At 36.2% G+C, this 20,090-nt stretch overlaps 1 protein-coding gene across 3 annotated transcripts; it reads left to right on the top strand.

Annotated features, from left to right (window-relative positions):
* Window positions 1-17,914: 17,914 nt before the first annotated feature.
* Window positions 17,915-19,809, top strand: LOC126697518 (uncharacterized). Of its 3 annotated transcripts, none has more exons than XM_050394536.1 (2): window positions 17,915-18,082; window positions 18,668-19,809. In XM_050394536.1, the coding sequence occupies exon 2, from the start codon at window positions 18,732-18,734 to the stop codon at window positions 19,485-19,487; it is 756 nt and encodes a 251-aa protein (XP_050250493.1). In that variant the 5' UTR covers window positions 17,915-18,082; window positions 18,668-18,731; the 3' UTR covers window positions 19,488-19,809. The 3 variants fall into 3 exon arrangements, with proteins under 3 accessions (XP_050250493.1, XP_050250494.1, XP_050250492.1); XM_050394537.1 differs by lacking the exon at window positions 17,915-18,082 and adding an exon at window positions 18,092-18,165; XM_050394535.1 differs by lacking the exon at window positions 17,915-18,082 and adding an exon at window positions 18,193-18,395.
* The last annotated feature ends 281 nt before the right edge of the window (window positions 19,810-20,090 follow it).

Below are 20,090 nucleotides of genomic sequence, written 5' to 3'. Positions count from 1 at the left end.
TTATGGTTTGTCCTGAATTTAAATTGTCTATTTATAATTTAAAATTTGGCATTTTACCCATCTGATCTATGCTCCGTTAGACTTTCGTAACCCATTTCTTTATTTTATATTTATAAAACACATTTAAACATAAAACGAATAAAAAAAACTAGAGTTTAAAATTTTGCAGAAGATGGATGAACATCGTATTAAATTTTTTTTAAAAAATACAAATTAAATATCAGAACTTCTCTCAAAAAAATTTCTAATAGAAAACACTAAGCCTTTTGTGACAAACCCATCAAAATGAAGCAAACTTCCGATGTTAGCCTAAAAGAGAAACCAAAAAATATAAATAAAATTGAAAACATAACATGAATCTTGACTGGATTTTTGAGAGAGAGAGAACTTGAACTTCAATGAAGGCATGATAAGGCACTAGGGACAAGATGATATTGGGGTAAGATGGTAACAATGAAGAAGTCAATATATTTACTACACTTTTGGCTGATCTTGATTAGGATTAGGATTTGGAAATTGTGATCTTGATTGCTGGGGTGTGGAGTCCTTTCAGGAGGAATATTTAATTTTAATGCCCATAGCTCTTGCCCATCTTCTCATCTTAGGATTTGGAAATTTGAGAATGTTGGACAACAAGGGGATTCAACACCTTACTTCTACATTGCTCACATCCCCTTCATAGATATCGACGAAGAAATCAATCAATATTTGAGCCAAAAGTGTAGACAAGATCCAACCCATATGATATTTGGGTAAGATGCTATAGTGTGAAATTTAAAATTTTTTTATTCAAACCCTAAGCTTTTGATTTGTTTTATGCTATGTTTTTGAATTAAAATGTGTTTTTAAACTGAAAATGGAGAGGTGGGTTATGAAAGTCTAACGGAGTATAGTTAAGGTAGGTAAAATGTCAAATTTCAAAAGAGAGTATGATGAAATTTGTAATATGAATTATGAGTTTTCTCATAAATAAAAATTTGAGCAACTTCTGCCAAACATTCTTTTTATCAAGAAAGGTCAAAAGAACGTCCATATGCATATATGTAAGACTAGTATTCCACGTTTGTGGACAACCCTTTTTTTTTTTTTTTTTTTAGATATAGGTGGACTCAACCTTTTGTATTAGGCCTGACCTAAGGCACTCTGTAACCAATGATGCAATACACATATGAATTATCAATAAAACTACAACTACTACCGCATTGACTTCCAAAAATAAATAAAATTGAACAAGGTACTTCCCATTAATTACGAGCTTTCTTAACAATCAAGATTAATTGAACCCTTCTATACAGTTTACTTCCACTGATGGTGACAGTATTTGACAATGACAGAGGTGAGCACAATGATATTCATAAAGTGATTTATAACCTTCCTAGAAATAGCAAGTCTTCCATAATTTTTAAAATTTTTTCCTGAAATGAGACTTGTATAAACTGTGTCTTGTAGTTGAAAGGGTAAATAGTTTTGAATTCCTTTACAACCAGCAAAAGAGAGAAGAAAATGGAGTTTCTTACATAGCTTTCAAATAATCCTGGTGAGAGTAAATATATATATGCTTGTATTTTTACAATTAATATTTATTTACATTTTTTTCTTTGGATACTCAAATTTTGTTAATTAGTAACTCGTTTTGTGCCACTTAATGAATTGAAAATCATGTTATTACCTATTACCCTAGCAGCAATGGCAATCACCAGTATGTTCTTCTTCTTGTATGCAATCTCTTTTTTTGGTAATCATGTATATTTTAAGATTCTCTGAAGTGTTAACCATCTTCTTTTTTCTTTTTTTTTTCTTTTTTTTTTGGGGGTGGGGGGATAAAACTCCAAATTCATGTTTATTTTCACTTAAATTGTCCAGGAAATTTGAGATCAACAAGAAACACGAAAGGCCATATGCAAGTCAAGTCAATCTTCTGAGAAGATATGTCGAAAATTACTAAGATACAACACTCTAGCCACAAACACCAGCTTAAGCTAATATGTGTCAAAAAATCTAATTATCAGTGTGCTGGATGTAAAGAGCCAGGACTTGGATCATGTTACCAGTGCAACAAAAAGAAGTGTGGCTTTCATCTTCATGAGGAGTGCGCTTTAGCTGCTGGTTTTGGCTCATTACTCACCCATTCTTCAAGAACTGCCACTTCATATTTCATGATGATGAGTCTCAATCTGACACTACATTAATTTGTGTTGCATGCGGCAATAATGTTCAAGGGTTCATGTACAAGTCTTCAAGCACTACAAAACGCGGGGGCATTGGGCCGCGTTTTTTTAGGCCACGGCTATAAAAAACGTGGGCCCAAATGGACTAAAGCCGCGTTTTTCAAAAATGCGGCTTAAAGGAAAAACAAAAGTCGCGTTTTAAACGCGGGGCCATAGAAGGGTTCTTGTAAGCACACGATTTGCGTGGAACCGCAGTTGGGTTGGGTTCGCACGTAAATGGGCCCATACAATATCATTTGTAGAGAGTGGGATCGAAAGGCTAGGTCGTGTTTACCCGGCTGTGGATTTCTTAAGATCTTTATGCATGGTTCCAATTTCTTTTCCTTTGAAGCACCTCCCCTTTTTCCGTAGGACTGGAGGCCCCTTGTTTAGGTTACATATTTTTTCTTTTATACTCGCATGCGTTCAATTTCCTTCGTCCACGTGTAGGGTCGACCCTTTCAAGACTGATACTTGTCCCATCAGTTTTAGACCTGAGTTGTTGGGGAGTGGTTAAGTAGGCTAAAGGAACACGACTCTGTGAGAGGCAAAGCTCTGTCTAGGACAGGTAGTATGGGCAGCCTTTCCTAGATATTTCAGATTTCTTACAAGATTATCCCTATGCCACTTTTGCCCCTTTCCTTAGTGTAGTTCTGGGCCAGCCGAGGGCTATACCCTCCTCGGCGGCTTCTCTGGCACATGGATGCTTTGCGTTATTGGACTTGGACTACTATCTTCTTCGGCTTGGGCCTTAAGTCTTCCTGTGAACAGGTGGATCTGGTCCATCTGTTGTCGGGCCCCACAATAGCCCCTCAAAACCATGCTGTCCGACTCCTTAGTTGGATAGGAGGGTTTTGATAATACCGAGCATTTATAGCGGCTCATTAAATTCAGCCCTTGATCAACGTCGGCGACTTTTCACCTCCCCAAGGAATGTGCCGATCCACGAGATGTTTCCCTCGATTTGCGCGTGATGCGTTTATACCGTTCGGTTATTCGCAGTGTGCTTTTAATATCTTCCTTTTACGAGGCCCCCCAAATCTTACGGTTACTGATAACGTGGGGGAATGGAATGAATGCGCATTTATTCGCAGATTTCCTTGAGGATCAGAGCGGGTTACGTGCCCCTGCTTTACTCCCTTATATAAAGAGAGAGATCCAGAGGTGATTCTTGCATATCTGAATCCCTCAGGCCCTTCTTGTGGTTTACTTCTTCCATTTGGTTACTCCTAATCCAATAACACATCCACCATAGTAGTCGGCCATGAATGAATCCTTCCTTTCCCAGAAACGCCATGCCCTAACAAAACTTGAGATGGCTCGGTCAGGGCAAGGATGGCGGAGACTCAAGATTTGTCTCCCCATTCTTTTAGCCAAAATCCGAAGCAGGGACTCGTCACACCTTACTTCCGGTGTGACTGGGTCGGAAACTTCCCTTGTCATCTCCATCCGCTCTCTCATGAGCATACCTAATATGGCTCCCCTTCTCCCTCTTTTGCTCCTTTTACTTTCTTTTCATTGCTTCCCTCTTCTTCTCCTCCTTCCCGCTCATGTCCTCCATCTTCTTTTTCCCTTGCATTCTTCAGTGACAAGAGCTTGCTGAAGTGCTTCCATGTCTTCTAATTCTTCTTCCTTCTCCTCCATTATTTTTGTATAAGGATCTTCTCCTGATTTGAACAGTTCTGAGGCATAGATTTCAGAGAGACTTTGAAGGCGAGTTCAGAAGACACTTGATGGTTTACTTATTTATGTTACGGATGTTGTTACTGTTTTAGCAGTTCATTTTTTTGTACAGGCTTGTTTAAGCCCTTCCTTGTATGTTGTAACAATTTTTCATATTAATAAAAGTGATTGTTACTCTATTTCGTATGTCTTGTTTATATATTTTAACAAATGTGAAAGCGCTGCTCGGCATAATAGTATAGCATTTGAGTCAATAATAACTAAGGCCAAGGTAATCGTTCCTAAAAAGATGCCACGATAACTTTAACAAGATTATTATTCAACATAACAATCCGACCAGTGAGGAGTGAGACTTATCTTAAAATTAGCCGTGATGGGCATTAAATGCTTGATAAGGTGTAAGAAGTAGTTATCCGAGGACACGTTACCCACCGGATGAATGGCCTCCTTAGGTTGGCAATCATTAGGTCGTTCTGCCATCTCCATGATACGCGAGCCTTAACCTTTTCCAGTATTTAAGCCGAGAAATTTCTTCATTCGGGCAGTTGACTTCCCAAGCAGCCTGAGTCCGAGGACTTTGCAGAACCTGGGTTTTGTTCAGGACGTATGCGTTTTATCTTATGTACTTGATTTTTCCCCAGAGGCCTGAGTCCGAGACTTGGGTTTTTATCGGTACTGGGTTTTCCCTTTTAGCTTGGGTCCGAGGACCATGCAAGCCTTAGGTTCTGTCCGAGACCAATGTCTGCACTAGTACTTGGTTTTCCCTTTTAGCCTGAGTCCGAGGACCATGCAAGCCTTAGGTTCTATCCAAGACCAATGTTTGCATCAGTACTTGGTTTCCCCTATCTTTGAGCATTTCCCGAGGTGCCCAACAGTGATTGTCCTCGGCCATGGCCGCTGCTCGGCGTCGGCCAAAGTACCTGGGCCCTTACACAAAGCGGCCCCGGGGCCACGAATCCACCTAGCCCATGAATTAAGAGATGTTTCTGCAACTTCTGGCCACGTGGTACTCTTTGATGTCACGGTGACCAAAGTGCGCCTTTACGAGGCTCTTTAATCTTGTGGTTGCAGTTGATGTTGGAAGTTGTGCCAGGACTGTTTTGTCTGTAGCGTTTCTCGGGACGCCACATGAGTTGACTGCCATCACCTTGTCTTTTCCAATAAATGGGAAGGAGAGAAAGTTGCTTTATATACGCACAAATCCTTCAGATTGTCTCCCACATCACAGCTTCCATATCCGGAGTTCTCCCTTTTTGGCATAACATGTTGAAAGTGAAGGTTGGGAAGAAAGAAATGTCTCCGCCGCAGAAGCGCCGTGTCTTCATGAGGCTTATAACAGTAAGGTATGGGCACAGGAAGCACAAGTTCAGGAGAGTATTCCATCTCCACCGAGGGAGAACGGCGTCTCTCCCTCTTTTAGCCAAAATCCGAAGCAGGCTCTGTTCATGCCAGCACTTTGGTATGGCAGAAGAAGGGTTTTCCTCCATCAGCGCCTCTGCTTTGCGGCAGGTGTATATTTAGAGAAAGCCCCATCACCTCCAACTCCCTGCACCTTTTCTTCAACGGTGTCAGGTTCAAGTTGGGTCTCTTTGGCTGCCTGAGTTATGGGCATGTAAGGGTGCGGGGGAAGAATAAGGTCTCGGAGCTGTAGCCAACCTTTCCTCCGACATACCTCCTCGGCTTTCTCCAGCTTTCTTGTATTTTCTTTTCTTGCTTATGTAGTAAGCTTTGACGTGGGCTGATTCCAGCTTTTCATTTGTACATTGTACTATTTCTTCATCGTAATAAAAATGGAAATTGATTTACATGTTTTAAGCGTTGATCTAATGGGCAACACGACTTTGTGAACGAATGTGCCCTATGTATGTGTTGCTTTGAGAATATTTGTGATAAAGCTACTTTGAAGCATAATCTAATCGAATCTCATCTGTCAGCACTATCAAGCATCATACCGATAATTTGTAATGAATCAAACTTAAGAAACTAACCGGGATATCAGTTGGACATTCTGTGATAAGCGCGTGAATGTCGTCCAAGGCTGATGATTTATAAATAATCCATCCGAGCAGTCGACTGGGAGTTAGGGAGCTCCAATGGCGCTTTTGTGTAGTTGGTTTCCCCCTATGATTCTTTTTAAGTAGTTGGTTTCCCCAGAGGCTCGGGTCCGAGGACCATGCAAGGCCTTGGTTCTGTCCAAAACTTGTGTGATTCTTTTTAAGTAGTTGGTTTCCCCAGAGGCTTGGGTCCGAGGACCATGCAAGGCCTTGATTCTGTCCAAAACTTGTGTGATTCTTTTTAAGTAGTTGGTTTCCCCAGAGGCTTGGGTCCGAGGACCATGCAAGGCCTTGGTTCTGTCCAAAACTTGTGTGATTCTTTTTAAGTAGTTGGTTTCCCCAGAGGCTTGGGTCCGAGGACCATGCAAGGCCTTGGTTCTGTCCAAAACTTGTCTGATTCTTTTTAAGTAGTTGGTTTCCCCAGAGGCTTGGGTCCGAGGACCATGCAAGGCCTTGGTTCTGTCCAAAACTTGTCTGATTCTTTTTAAGTAGTTGGTTTCCCCAGAGGCTTGGGTCCGAGGACCATGCAAGGCCTTGGTTCTATCCAAAACTTGTGTGATTCTTTTTAAGTAGTTGGTTTCCCCAGAGGCTTGGGTCCGAGGACCATGCAAGGCCTTGGTTCTGTCCAAAACTTGTCTGATTCTTTTTAAGTAGTTGGTTTCCCCAGAGGCTTGGGTCCGAGGACCATACAAGGCCTTGGTTCTGTCCAAAACTTGTCTGATTCTTCTTCCGAAGGTTTTGCTCCTCGAATAAAGTGGAAGAAGTCGGCCTGATGTTTGAAGCCCCTAAGCTTGCCCGTGTCGTTGACACCGTGGAACGTAGCCCCTAGCAGGAGCCTATGTTGGGAATAACAACAATGCGTCGCCGGTGATACGGGCATCCTCATAGTCTCTTGTTCGACAGAAACTCAACCTCGCCACCGCTCGAGCTAACACGCAAGCCATCCCCACAGACGGCGCCAATTGTAAGCACACGATTTGCGTGGAACCGCAGTTGGGTTGGGTTCGCACGTAAATGGGCCCATACAATATCATTTGTAGAGAGTGGGATCGAAAGGCTAGGTCGTGTTTACCCGGCTGTGGATTTCTTAAGATCTTTATGCATGGTTCCAATTTCTTTTCCTTTGAAGCACCTCCCCTTTTTCCGTAGGACTGGAGGCCCCTTGTTTAGGTTACATATTTTTTCTTTTATACTCGCATGCGTTCAATTTCCTTCGTCCACGTGTAGGGTTGACCCTTTCAAGACTGATACTTGTCCCATCAGTTTTAGACCTGAGTTGTTGGGGAGTGGTTAAGTAGGCTAAAGGAACACGACTCTGTGAGAGGCAAAGCTCTGTCTAGGACAGGTAGTATGGGCAGCCTTTCCTAGATATTTCAGATTTCTTACAAGATTATCCCTATGCCACTTTTGCCCCTTTCCTTAGTGTAGTTCTGGGCCAGCCGAGGGCTATACCCTCCTCGGCGGCTTCTCTGGCACATGGATGCTTTGCGTTATTGGACTTGGACTACTATCTTCTTCGGCTTGGGCCTTAAGTCTTCCTGTGAACAGGTGGATCTGGTCCATCTGTTGTCGGGCCCCACAGTTCTAAAGCCACGTTTTTTTGAGCTGCAGTCGCATTTTTTAGGGTGGAGATATGACCGCGTTTAAAACACATGGCTACAGCACTTGAGTATTTCATTTTTTTTTTTTTAATCTTAACTATAGCCTCGTGTAGAAAACGCGGCTCTAGCTTTCCTAAAGCCACATTTTTTAGCCGCGGCTTTAATTTTAGTCTGAAGCTGCGTTTTATAGACGCGGCTTTAAATTTAGTTTGAAGCCACGTGTTTAAAACGCGGCTCTAGTTTGGGATTGGGTTGCGTTTTTTAAACGTGGGTTCAGATTTTCCCTATAGCTGCGTGTTAAAAATGCGGCTTTAGGGCAAGTATAAATATTAAGGTTAGAAATTTCCAACCCTCTCCCTTCGCACATCATCAGCCTCCATCTCTCAAGCCAGCCATCCGATCTCAACCCTTCGCAGATCTACCCTCCATCCGATCTCAACCCTCACCCTCCATCTGATCTCAAGCCTCCATCTCTCAAGCCCTCACCCTCCATCTCCGATCTCAACCCTCACCCTCCATCTGGCACTCTCAAGGCCTCACCCTCCATCTTCGATCTCAAGCCCTTACTCAGACGGTCAGTGTGAAGTATTGGCGCCTCCAGATCCACCCGTGAAGGTACATGATTTCTGTTAGCCTTAAATTTTCTGAGTTAGGGTTTGTGTTTGTAAATAAATTATCTAATTTTTATTTTTATTTTTAAAATGTATATTTATTTCGGCAGATCCCATCAAGCCTTAGAATCTCCCTCTTTTCATCTTCTTCTTCTTCTTCAATTTCATTTAATTGAAACAATTGGCCAATTGTTTCAATTAAATGAAATTGAAGAAGAAGAAGAAGACGAACTTCATCTCCTTCATTTGAGAGCTGTGTACCTAAAGAGTCGTAGACGGACTTCATCTCGACACGGACACGAGACGAGATGAAGTTCGTCTACGACTCTCCGGTTCTCGATCTCCTTTTTGATTCTCTCTTCCTTTATACAACAACAGCAACAACATTTTTACATTTTTCCTTTATACAACGTTTCTGTCATACATTTATTCGTTTGTTTCTGATAGTTTCCTCAACTTAGCGGTTGTTAATGTTTCTGGGTATTTCTTATTTTCTGGTTTCTTCAGCTTTTCTAGGTACCCATTTGGAATCTTTAGGTACACAGTTGTCAAAGTTTGCATTTTTATTGGTTCAATACTTTGGTTTCTCAATTTTGATTTGACCTCATCTGTTATTTATTTATGTGAATTGGTGCAATGAGTAAATGGTTTTTAATGTGCGTAATGTTTTGAATTATGCAAATTTTAAGTAGCTGAAAATTTTCTCCTTCATTTTTTATTGATTAACTTGCTTTCATGATTTGATTGCTTCAAATTGTTGTTATATAGCTATTGTATACTTTGAATTTTTGTGGGTGCTTCCTGAATTATGGACAACAGTGTTGTATTACTACATTTTTGTGTGGAATTAACTGTGAATTTTTAGGCGTTGGATGGGTTTTATAGGTTTAGTGAGTCCATCTCAATCTATTTGATGTTTAATTATACCAAGTAGGAGCTTTCTTATCTGAAGTTTTGTTTTCTAGATTGTACCAGAAGGGGTAGTTTTTTATTATTTTCATACCAAAGTTCTGTTCTTACTTTTGTGTTGATTGTAGTAGTTTTACTTGGTATTTCCTGAAATATAATTAGAAAGTTTAATTTTTTTTTATAATAATGATTTTTTTTTTTTTGTTTTTGTTTTCATAGGTATATATCGAAAATTGACTTGGAACTGAAATGGGATTAATGAGTTTATTTTTAAATATTTTTGATACCTTTTAAGTGGGGGAGGGGCAATTCAAACCTTAGATGTTTCTGTTAGAAACAGCAAGCAATGCTATTGAGCTAAAAGGCTCTTCATGTTGTTTTTGATTATCTTTGAGTTGAATTGATGAAAGCTTTGCATGTTTTTTATTTTAAATTTTCTTATTGATCTAATGTGAACACTTTTTGCCTTACTTTGCCACTTATCAGATTAATTTTTGTCCTAATTTCACTGCACTTTGCTTGCTGGAACTATATTTGTGTGGTCAATTCATGAACCTCATTTGGGAAGTTGTACCATATAAATATAGTGTTTGATGCTATTATATGGGTAATGGTAAAAGTTTCAACTTTCAAGGAATAATGGGTTGTTCATTTTGGAGCTGTTCTGAATAGGAGTGAGTTTTCGATTCTCTCTTTGAATTTCTGTTTCTCTTGCTTTACATTTGATATGCGCTGTTTCTGGTTTGTTCTGTGAAGTATGTGCATTAAATCTGTGTTTGGTTGCTGGGAAAATGAACTTTCTAATGTAATTACTATTTTTTTGCCTTTTTTAGAACCTTTAGAATAGAATAGAAAATGAGAACTTGCTACTGCTTTTGCTCTTTTTGCTGCTCAAGTGGGGTCTAATTCTACTGTTTTTCTCATAACTTTGCCATGCCTTTAGCTTTTGTGTTTAATTTTTGTTTTTTCCCAAAGATCTAATCTGGTATATTGACATTGCAGGGTGTCAATGTGGCCTTTTACACCACATTCTTACCAAATTTTGTATGTACTCTTTTTTCAGTTTAGTATAGTTTATCTGGGAATATTTATACCATATATATATTTTTTATAATATAAGTCTCTCTCTCCTTTTTACAGGCACCAGCGAAGCGAGGAAACGTAGTTAACACATTACACAACACAATCACAGCCAAGTCACCCTCTGCAGCCTCACTCCAAAATGGTTCTTATACCTTTTTAGGTCAGGTTTTTAACTATCATTTCCACAATTACATTTAATTTAATTTTTTTTTATTTTGCATCTATAGCTATTATCTATATATGTCTGACTCTCCCAGAATATTTTATGCCATATGTGTATTTGTTGTTTTAAAATTTGAAGGAATTTAACAATAAGAGACTTACCTGTTCAACATTTTAGGACTATTTCAATGGTGCCTTTAATTTAATGAAAGTTGTGTGTTTATTGCAATGCATTGTTGTGTGCTACTAATACGATGTGTATAATATATTCAGGATAGCGCTGCATTACAGTGAGGACTCTTCGTGGATATTTTAAGATTGTATGTTGTATTACTTTTTGGTTGTATCAGAAGGAATATTGTACACATGAAATTTATTTTGACAATCTTTTTTGTGAACATACAACACATTTAGTTGAATCTCTTCTAGAAGAACAACCAAGAGGATTATTGTACTTTTGTCTATGCTTGCTGACGTATTATTTTGGAGCGCACAGGGACCATTAAGAGAGGACATGGTTAGCCTCAATACCTTGAGAAGTTGCAGGTATATTAGCACTTTTAAAATATTTGTTTTTGTTGTTTAGGAAAAACATAAATTGGGTATTCAATGGAATTTTGTATTGTTTTCGAGTGGGCTTGTTTATATTGGTTGAGTTGTCTAGGAAGATGATGCATTGGGAATGATATGTCCATTTATATTGCTTTTAAGTGTATGATATTTTTCATGGGTTTGTTTCATGGGTTAGAAGAGTTTGTTTCCTACCTTTAGTCACGTTCTAAAAACAAACAAACTTTACTATCACTACCTCTATTAATGCTGTGGAATTTTTTTTCTTGGTATAGTTTGTTTTTGACGAGTTTGTTTCCTAGTTGGTTAGAATTATTAATCTTGTTTTTAACAGCGTCTCTAGCTTTTAATCTCTATTAAAATATAGCATAATATTCGAAATAGCTGACTGCTGCGTTTATATTTTTGTAGTGCCATTATGGACATAAACTGTGGTCTACCTGTAAATCAAGGGTACAAAACCGATGCCCCACTAGAAGCACCCCTAGAAGCATCCGGGATAGCAATAGGAAGTTAGAGACAATCATGTGTGATGCTCGCTGCATCTTTTTTGTGTCAAATGGACTTTAAACTTTTTCCTCCATTTTGTTGCTGTATTGAACTGCATATTCTTCAAAGATTGATAATTTTCCTGTATTCGTTAAAGATATTGATTTGTGACAGGTTTGAGACAATTCTAGCTTGATATTTCTTTGAAATTCCGGCTTGTTATTTTTTTTTTTTTTTTGAGAAAGAGGTAAGTAAATTTATTGAACTAAATCAAAGCGAAAGACATCATCCAAGTCATTGGGTAGCTCTTCTACCCATACATCAGTGTCTGCAGATAAAACTGCTCTTCTAGCTAGGGCATGTGCCAATTTATTACCCTCTCTACGAACATGAACAAAGGAACAACTTGCTAAAGATGAGCTGAAATTGCAAATCTCTTCAATAATATGTCCAAACAGTGTACGGTTGGGACCACCTGCATTGATGGCTTGAATCACCCGTTGGCAATCACCTTCAAAACACGCTTGAGTGAGCAGTAATTCTTTCACCAAGATCACAGCTCTACGGCTTGTTATTTTGTTACATGCAACAAGCTGGAATTTTGTGTGTGAGACAGGTTTTTTATAGTAGCGTTTTGTAAAACTTACAGCAGCAATTGTAAATGCTTTTGCCATCTGGCCTAGAAAGGAAAAAAAAAAAAAAAAAAAAAAAAAAAAAAAAAAAAAAAAAAAAAAAAACTACAACCGCGTTTTTAAAACATGGCTATAGACAAATTCTAAACAAGAATTCGGGGGTTGTGGCCGTGTTTAAAATGTGGCTATAGGTGACAGATATAACCACATTTAAAAAACACGGCTATAGTTCAAGATTATAGCCACGTTTTAAACGCGGCTAAAATATGTCCTTGAGGCTGTCAACAAGGGAGCTATGGCCGTACTTTTTAAATGCGACCTAAGACTAGGACCTAGAGTTGCGTTTTAAACGTGGCCTAAGGTGAAAGCTATAGCCACGTTTAAAACGCGGCCTAAGGTTCTGGTCTTAGGCTGCGTTTAAAACGTGGCTTAAGGTTAAAGCTGTAGCCGCGTTTAAAACGCAGCCTAAGACCAGAACTTTAGGCCGCATTTTAAACGTGGCTACAGATTTAACCTTAGGCCACGTTTTAAACGGGGCTATAGGTCAGGTCTTGGGCCGTGTTTGAAAAGTGTGGCCATAGGCCCATCAGTCCTATAGTCACAGGTTTTAGGCCATATTAAAAAACGCGGCCTAAAAAACCGCAGCTATAGGCCAAATTGTGCTATAGCCACGTTTTTCTAACCTATAGCCACATTTTAAAAACGTGGCCATAGAACCTTTTTTTTTTTTGTAGTGAAGTAACAAAGCACATGTACTTCACCCTTGTTGTTTGAAGCTCCCACACAATAAGACTAATGATGAAGGGGTGAACGTAAATCTTCGTAAAAATTTGTCACTGACATCGAAGTGTATGTTTCCAATTGTGGCAAACACCATTACCATGTGGCATGTGTGAAGGAGATGATTTTCAACAATTTGAACAATGTTCAAGTCCTTGAATCAACTGATGGTGGAGAAAGCAACAACAGTAAACTGACCTTGCAAGTATTGCAGCAAAGTGGCTTAACTGGAAAGAATGTTCGTGAGTTTAGCTTGCCAATTTTGACATTAATTCTTAAGGTCATTATTTCTGCCATCTCTGGAAATGTGTCATCTATCATTCTTAATATTGCAGATTATTTACACTTAGACTAGTGTGTTTTCTTAGAAGAAGAGTGTGTTAGGCGGTTCCTTCTTACATGAAGGTGGTATCTTGTGTAAATAATAAATCTCTCATGTGAGAGAGGCCGATTTCTCCCAAAAGAAGATGATGAAGAAGTGTATGCGCGGTTAAGTAGCTGTTTGTTTTTCTTTTTGTAGAAATTTTCTACATAATTAGCCACTTTCAAATCAAAATTGGCCTTTTGCCTATGTTATAATCTTCTTGTTATACATGTGGTATATACCTGTATAAACTCTCGATATCGTGATTGTATGGTGTTGCTGAATTAATGTTTTGTTTATATTAATTATATGTTTGGCTATTTTATTAATTTGCAATACCCATTGAATTTAGCCAAGAGGGGAAAATGATAGAAATCCACTATGTCTTGATAATTAAAGGGAGAAGACTCCCAGAAAAAGTTTAATTTGATAATTCTTTTGGAAGTGAAAGAAAATTCATGATAAGAGCTACGCAAGAGAGATTAAACGTTATAATCCTTCTTGAGTAAAATGGGTTTGATAATCATTCTTGCGCTCTCCGTATGAGTTCTTGTTGATTTATTTTCCATTACTGTTATTTGTTAAAATCTTTGAGTGTTATTGCACAACAAATAGTAACAAAACTTCCGCTACATAGATTGGATGACAAATCTCTTTATCTTTTTTTTCTTTTTCTTTTTTTCATTAAAAAAAAATTGAGACTTGTACTATAATAAATCTCAATAGTGGCCTAAGACCTCTGAGTTTGAAATCTTTAGGCATTGAATGCATTTTCTTTTTAATGAAAAATGGAGAAAAAAAAAATGAGGCTGTTTTTTTTTTTTCCCATCCTGCATTATATGTCCTATTAAGGATTCATTTATTTATTTTTTAATTATTAAGAAAAGAAAAGAAAATAGTTTAAATATTTTTTTGGGATTCATGTTAATATATTTTTTCAGGATATAATTCAAATGTTTATTTAAGCTTTGTAAATAACTTTTTTTTCAAGCTTCTTTAGATCATTCGTCTTTACCACCCATAAAAATATAATTATGTTATACATTATTCTGATCCGTATATGTATATATTTATGAATTTTATGTGGATAAATGGCCAATTTGTGGCATTCTATGTGCTTAATTTCTATTTATAGTACTGGTCCTCTCAACAAGTAACATCTACAAATAATTCAGGGTCCATATCCTTTTCTTTTTAGAACAAGACAATAGAATTCAAGTTCCATGTCGTTTGATCATATATATATGTGAAGAGAACATACAACTTTTCATGAGGTAAATGATAATATATATATATATATATATATATATATATAATCTTTATATTATTAATTTGATATGGCAAACCGAGGAAGATGCTTAGCTTATATTGCTTGAATTTGTACAAATTATATGTTTTTATTCGTTATATTATGATTGTGTTATATAATTTCTTATATGGATGAAGATAAAGCTTTAATTTGATCAAATTGTTACATCATGCTTGTATATTAAAGAAAAAACAATTAAAGCTCTTTCCAGTCAATATTTATAATTTCTAAATCTTGATCAAGTTTTTCAGTCATGTATCAGGCGTTTTTAAATGGATTTTTTTCAAGTTTGATTTTGTTGAATATAAGTTAGGCAACAAGTTATTTGGGCTCTACAACAATTTACTCTTGAGGAGCTTCTCTTGAGGTTGATTTGTTTTTTATAATTGTAATATTTTATGAAATTTAGGGCTAGAAAACTAGTTATAACTAATTGAGCTTTAAAACTCTTGACACTTATAACTTATAAGTATCAAAAGTCTTAAAGCTCAATTAGTTAACTAATTATAAATGACAAACAATTAAAAATAGAGGACAAGTGATTAATTACCCTCGATTTTTTTTTTAAATTTATTTTGGGTAAAGGGGAATTTTTATTTTTTATTTTTGGTTTTGAGAAAGGGGTAAAGGGGAATCTGATACTTATAAGCTCAATTATAATCATAAAGAAAAAGCAAATTGATCTCCATGAGAATCATAAATCAGAAAATCTTACTGTAAGGAAGCTCTCTTCTTTGCCAAGTAGGATCAGCAGACTCAGCACATTGATTACCCTCGATTCAATCATTACTTGTTTCACTGCGACATGAAGATTTTGGTTTTGGATTATAATAAAGGCGTGTGAAAATAAATTATATATTTACATTGATGATTCAGAAAACACAAATAAAAAGTAGACTTATTTAATCGGATTAAGATCTTCTATAACTTTTTTGATAACTCTATCCAGGAAAAAAAATTGACGAAGGGAAACACAAAGAAATTCATAATATGATTATGTATAACTTTATGAGCTTTCTTGGCGATGAAGATTGAACAAGAAAACACATGTTCCAAGGTTTTCGGTGACCAAAATGTACAAAAGAGAGTGCGATGAAATTTGTAACATGAATTATGAGCTTTCTCAAAAATCAAAGAATTTGAGCAACTTCTGCCAAACATTTTCTTTATCAAGAAAAGTCAAAAGAACGATGCATATATGTAAGACTTTTTATAAATAAAGGAAAAACAATTTATCATCCTGAATTCAGTCATTACCTTTTTTTCAAAAAAAAAAAAAAAAAAAAAAAATCAGTCATTACCTCCAACATGTTATAAATTTTTTTTATATTCTATAAATCAATTAATGTAATAATATAAATTGAAAAAATTATGTATAAATTTAATTGGGAAAACTATGTATAAATTTCTAAAATGTAGTTAAGATACCTGTTAATTTTTTTCTACATTTGCTGATATCATCAAGGTGATTAATTACTCATATGACATCCAATACAATGAAGAAAACTTACCAAATTTGACCAACATATCATTCAAGAAAACTTTTTTTTTTTTTTTTGTGTGGAACTGTTCAAGAAAACTTATCAATTGGGCAACTGAAGATTGAACAAGACAACACAGTTTTCGGTGACCAAAATGTACAAAAGAGAGTGCGATGAAATTTGTAACATGAATTATGAGTTTTCTCAAAAATCAAAGAATTTGAGCAACTTCTCCCAAACATTCTTTTTATCAAGAAAAGTCAAAAGAATGTCCATATGCATATACGTAAGACTTTTTATAAATAAAGGAAAAATTAATGTTATGAATACCGTTTCGGTGTCCGTCCCGATTTGTCTATTGGAACGGAATATTTCAATACCGGCCTATTCCAGCGTACCGGTTTAGACCGTTTTGAAATTACCACTTTATATAAATATATATATATATATATATATATATTATAGTAATTAATAAAAAAATGTTATTACTCATTGCCATTCTTAAGCCAAATTTTGTAAATGTAATATCATCATTTAATGAATGTAAAATAGTGTTTTAAAAGAAATATTACTATAATAATAAAGTGATTAGATTGATTATTTTAAAATTCAAATTTGGGTATTTTTGTAAATAAATATGTTAATATTTATAAAGATAAAACTACACTATTAGTCCCTGAAGTTTACCCTGTATGCGCAATTGGTCCCTCAAGTTTCAAGTGAGTGCAATTGGTCCCTCAAGTTTTCAAAATGAGCAATATAAATCATTTGGTTAACTTCCGTTAGTGGTGTTGCTTACATGACTAATGGAATAATGACTTGGCATTTTTTAAATGATGTGACATTTATTTTTATTAAAAAATTCCAAAATTAAATTTACACATAAGAAAGAAACTAGACCCATTCCAATTCAAATATTTATCCTAACCCGGTATAAAAAAATCTCCATTTACGGTGAAAGAGCGAAATTGATGATTTTCAATGGAAGCACATATTCATAAATTTATTTGCATTGTTTTGACTTCTAAGTTAACACTTGCATTATGAAAATTTTTGTTTTTCGGCTGGGTTTGGACCCAAGAGCCACTGCCACAGCCAACTTATTTATGGATGCAATGTGCATTGGAGAAAAAATCATTAATGTCAATGACGAAAACTGCTTTATTCTAAAGATAGAGACAGGCAACAATTTGCGAGGCTCAAAGTGGTCCAAACTATGAGATCATCCACCATACAATATGGGCTTTTTGATTCAATTCGAAGTCTCAAGGCTGCTTAGGATGAAAACTCAAGCTGAAGAGGACGTGTTTTGGGAAACCAGCACTGAGTCAGTCATGGAGGTGGGTCAGTGGCTGTGCGAGATAAGGAGGGAGGCGGGACAGTGGTTGTCTGTTGGAGAAGGATGTGTGAAGCAGGAGGCCTTCGTCTCCAGCGGAGGGCGACGGCATCGCTGGCGGCTAGGCCTTGGATCTGTCATTGTCTCTCCCCTCTTTCATGGTTTGTAAATCAGATTGCAAATGGAGATTTTTTTGTACCGGGTTAGGATAAATATTTGAATTGGAATGGGTCTAGTTTGTTTCGTATGTGTAGATTCAATTTTGGAATTTTTTAATAAAAATAAATGCCACATCATTTAAAAAAATGTAATGTCATTATTCTGTTAGCCACGTAAACAACACCACTAACGGAAGTTAACCAAATGATTTATATTGCTCATTTTGAAAACTTGAAGGACCAATTACGCTTCCTTGAAACTTGAGGGACTAATTGCGCACATAGGATAAACTTCAGGGACTAATATCGTAGTTTCACCTATTTATAAACTAGGAAGCTTCTAGGAAGCCCCCTTTCACCTTTTCACCAAAATGTAACTTGTAAGGAATGAAAAATAATTGCTCTTACAAGTCTTTATATAAGTCTCATTTCACAAACTGAAACAAAAAAGAAATTTTGAAATTAAAAAAAAAATTTATGGAAGACTCTTTCTCAATTATTGATTTCTAGGAAGGCTCATAAGTCATAAATCAAACTATTAATTTCATTGTGATCTCTTTTGTCATTGTCAGTTGCCCAATTGATAAGTTTTCTTGAACAGTTCCAAAAAAATAAAAAAGAAGTTTTCTCGAATGATATGTTGGTCAAATTTGGTAAGTTTTCTTCATTGTATTGGATGTCATATGAGTAATTAATCACCTTGATGATATCAGCAAATGTAGAAAAAAGTTAACAGGTATCCTAACTACATTTTAGAAATTTATACATAGTTTTTCCCAATTAAATTTATACATAGTTTTTTCAATTTATATTATTACATTAATTGATTTATAGAATATTAAAAAAAAAATTATAACATGTTGGAGGTAATGACTGAATTAAGGATGATAAATTGTTTTTCCTTACAACCAACAAAAGCTGGGGAGAAGAAAATAAAGTTTCTTACATAGCTTTAGAATAATTCTGGTAAGTATATATATATATATATATATATATATATATGCTTTGTATTTCTTTCATAATTTTTTTTTCTTTGGATACAAAATTTTGTTAATAACTCGTTTTGTGCCACTTATTGAATTGAAAACCATGTATCATCACCACCATTTTTTTTCTTCTTCTGTGCAATCTCTTTTCTCCATGTATAATCATGATATATTTTTAAAATATTATTATGAACCATTTTTTTAATTTGATCAAACTCCAAATTCATGTTTATTTTCACTTAAATTGTCCAGGAATTTTGAGATCCACAAGAAACAGGCCAGGCATTGACTTGTGAAGTCAATCTTCTAAGAAGATATGTTGAGAATTACTGAGATAAAACATCCCAGCCACAGACATCGGCTTACACTGTTCACAAGTATCCAAACTTCTTTCCAGTGTGATGGATGTAAAGAGCAAGGGCTTGAGTCATGTTACAAGTGTAACAAAAGGAATTGTAACTTTCATCTTCATGAAGATTGCGCCTTAGCTTCTGGTTATGGTCCCATCACTCACCAATTCTTCAAGAATTGCAGCTTCACATTTCATGGTGAGTATCAAGCTGACAATAGAAACTGTGTTGCATGTGGGAAGAATGTCAGAGGGTTCATGTACGAGTCTTCAAGCAACGAAGCACTTGTACTTCACCCTCGCTGTTTGAAGCTCCCACATAGCAAGACTACTTCTGATCATAGGGTGAAAGTAACTCTTCGTAAACAGGTCGGCGTCTCATTCACGAGATCAAAGTGTCAGATATGCAACAGGAGGAAACTTTCAGAAAAGATTGAGGGCTGGGCCTATGTTTCCGATTGTGGCAAACACCGATATCATGTGGCATGTGTGAAGGACATGATTTTCAACAATTTGAACAATGTTCAAGTCCTTGAACCAACTGAAGGAAGCAACACAAGTATCTTGAGCTTGCAAGTGCAGCAAAGTGTCTTCAATGGGAAGAATTTTCGCAAGTATGGCGGAAAAATAATAAAATTGATTGTTGAGGTCATTATTTCTGCCATCTTCGGAGATGCATTCTCTACCATTCTTACTCTTGTAGATGTTATACAACCAAACTAGTATGCTTTCTTCAAAGAAGAATGTTAGGCGGTTCCTCCTTGTGCGGTTAAGTAAGTAGCTGTTTGTTTTTCCTTTTGGAGAAATTTTCTTCAAAAGTGGAATAAGATCGTTTCAATTTCAATATGTTGTTCTGGACGAAGATAGCTTCATGTTGACTGGTGTTGTTGGTTTAATCTGCTTTTCATTTGCTCGAATGTGAAGACTCACTTGGTGACTTCTTGTTTTTTCTTTTGTAACCTCTAGCATTTGTTCTACTTGTGATCCCATTATTTTATAGTGAGAGTTTTTAATAAACTAGGAACCGTGGTTTTTTCTTTCTTCATTGGAGAATTTTCCATGTGAGAATTCAATATCTTGATTGACTGAATTTTTTGTTTATATTTATCTTTGTTTGGCTAGTTTATTTGGAACACCCACCATTGCATTTGCACAAAGAGGGAAAAATGATATAATTCCGTTGTGTGTTGTATTACTTAATTGGCTATTTTCCCAACAAAGAGTTTCATTTGATAGAGGAGAAAACTCTTATGGGGTTAAAATAAGAGTTGTGCAAGAGGGTTTGAGCATTGTTATCCTTATTGATTATAGTTGATTTAATAAATT

The sequence above is a fragment of the Quercus robur genome, chromosome 8 (assembly GCF_932294415.1).
Source record: "Quercus robur chromosome 8, dhQueRobu3.1, whole genome shotgun sequence".
Classification (NCBI taxonomy): domain Eukaryota; kingdom Viridiplantae; phylum Streptophyta; class Magnoliopsida; order Fagales; family Fagaceae; genus Quercus; species Quercus robur.
The sequence above is the reverse complement of the archived record's forward strand: the minus strand, read 5'-3'. Positions and strand labels throughout refer to the sequence as shown.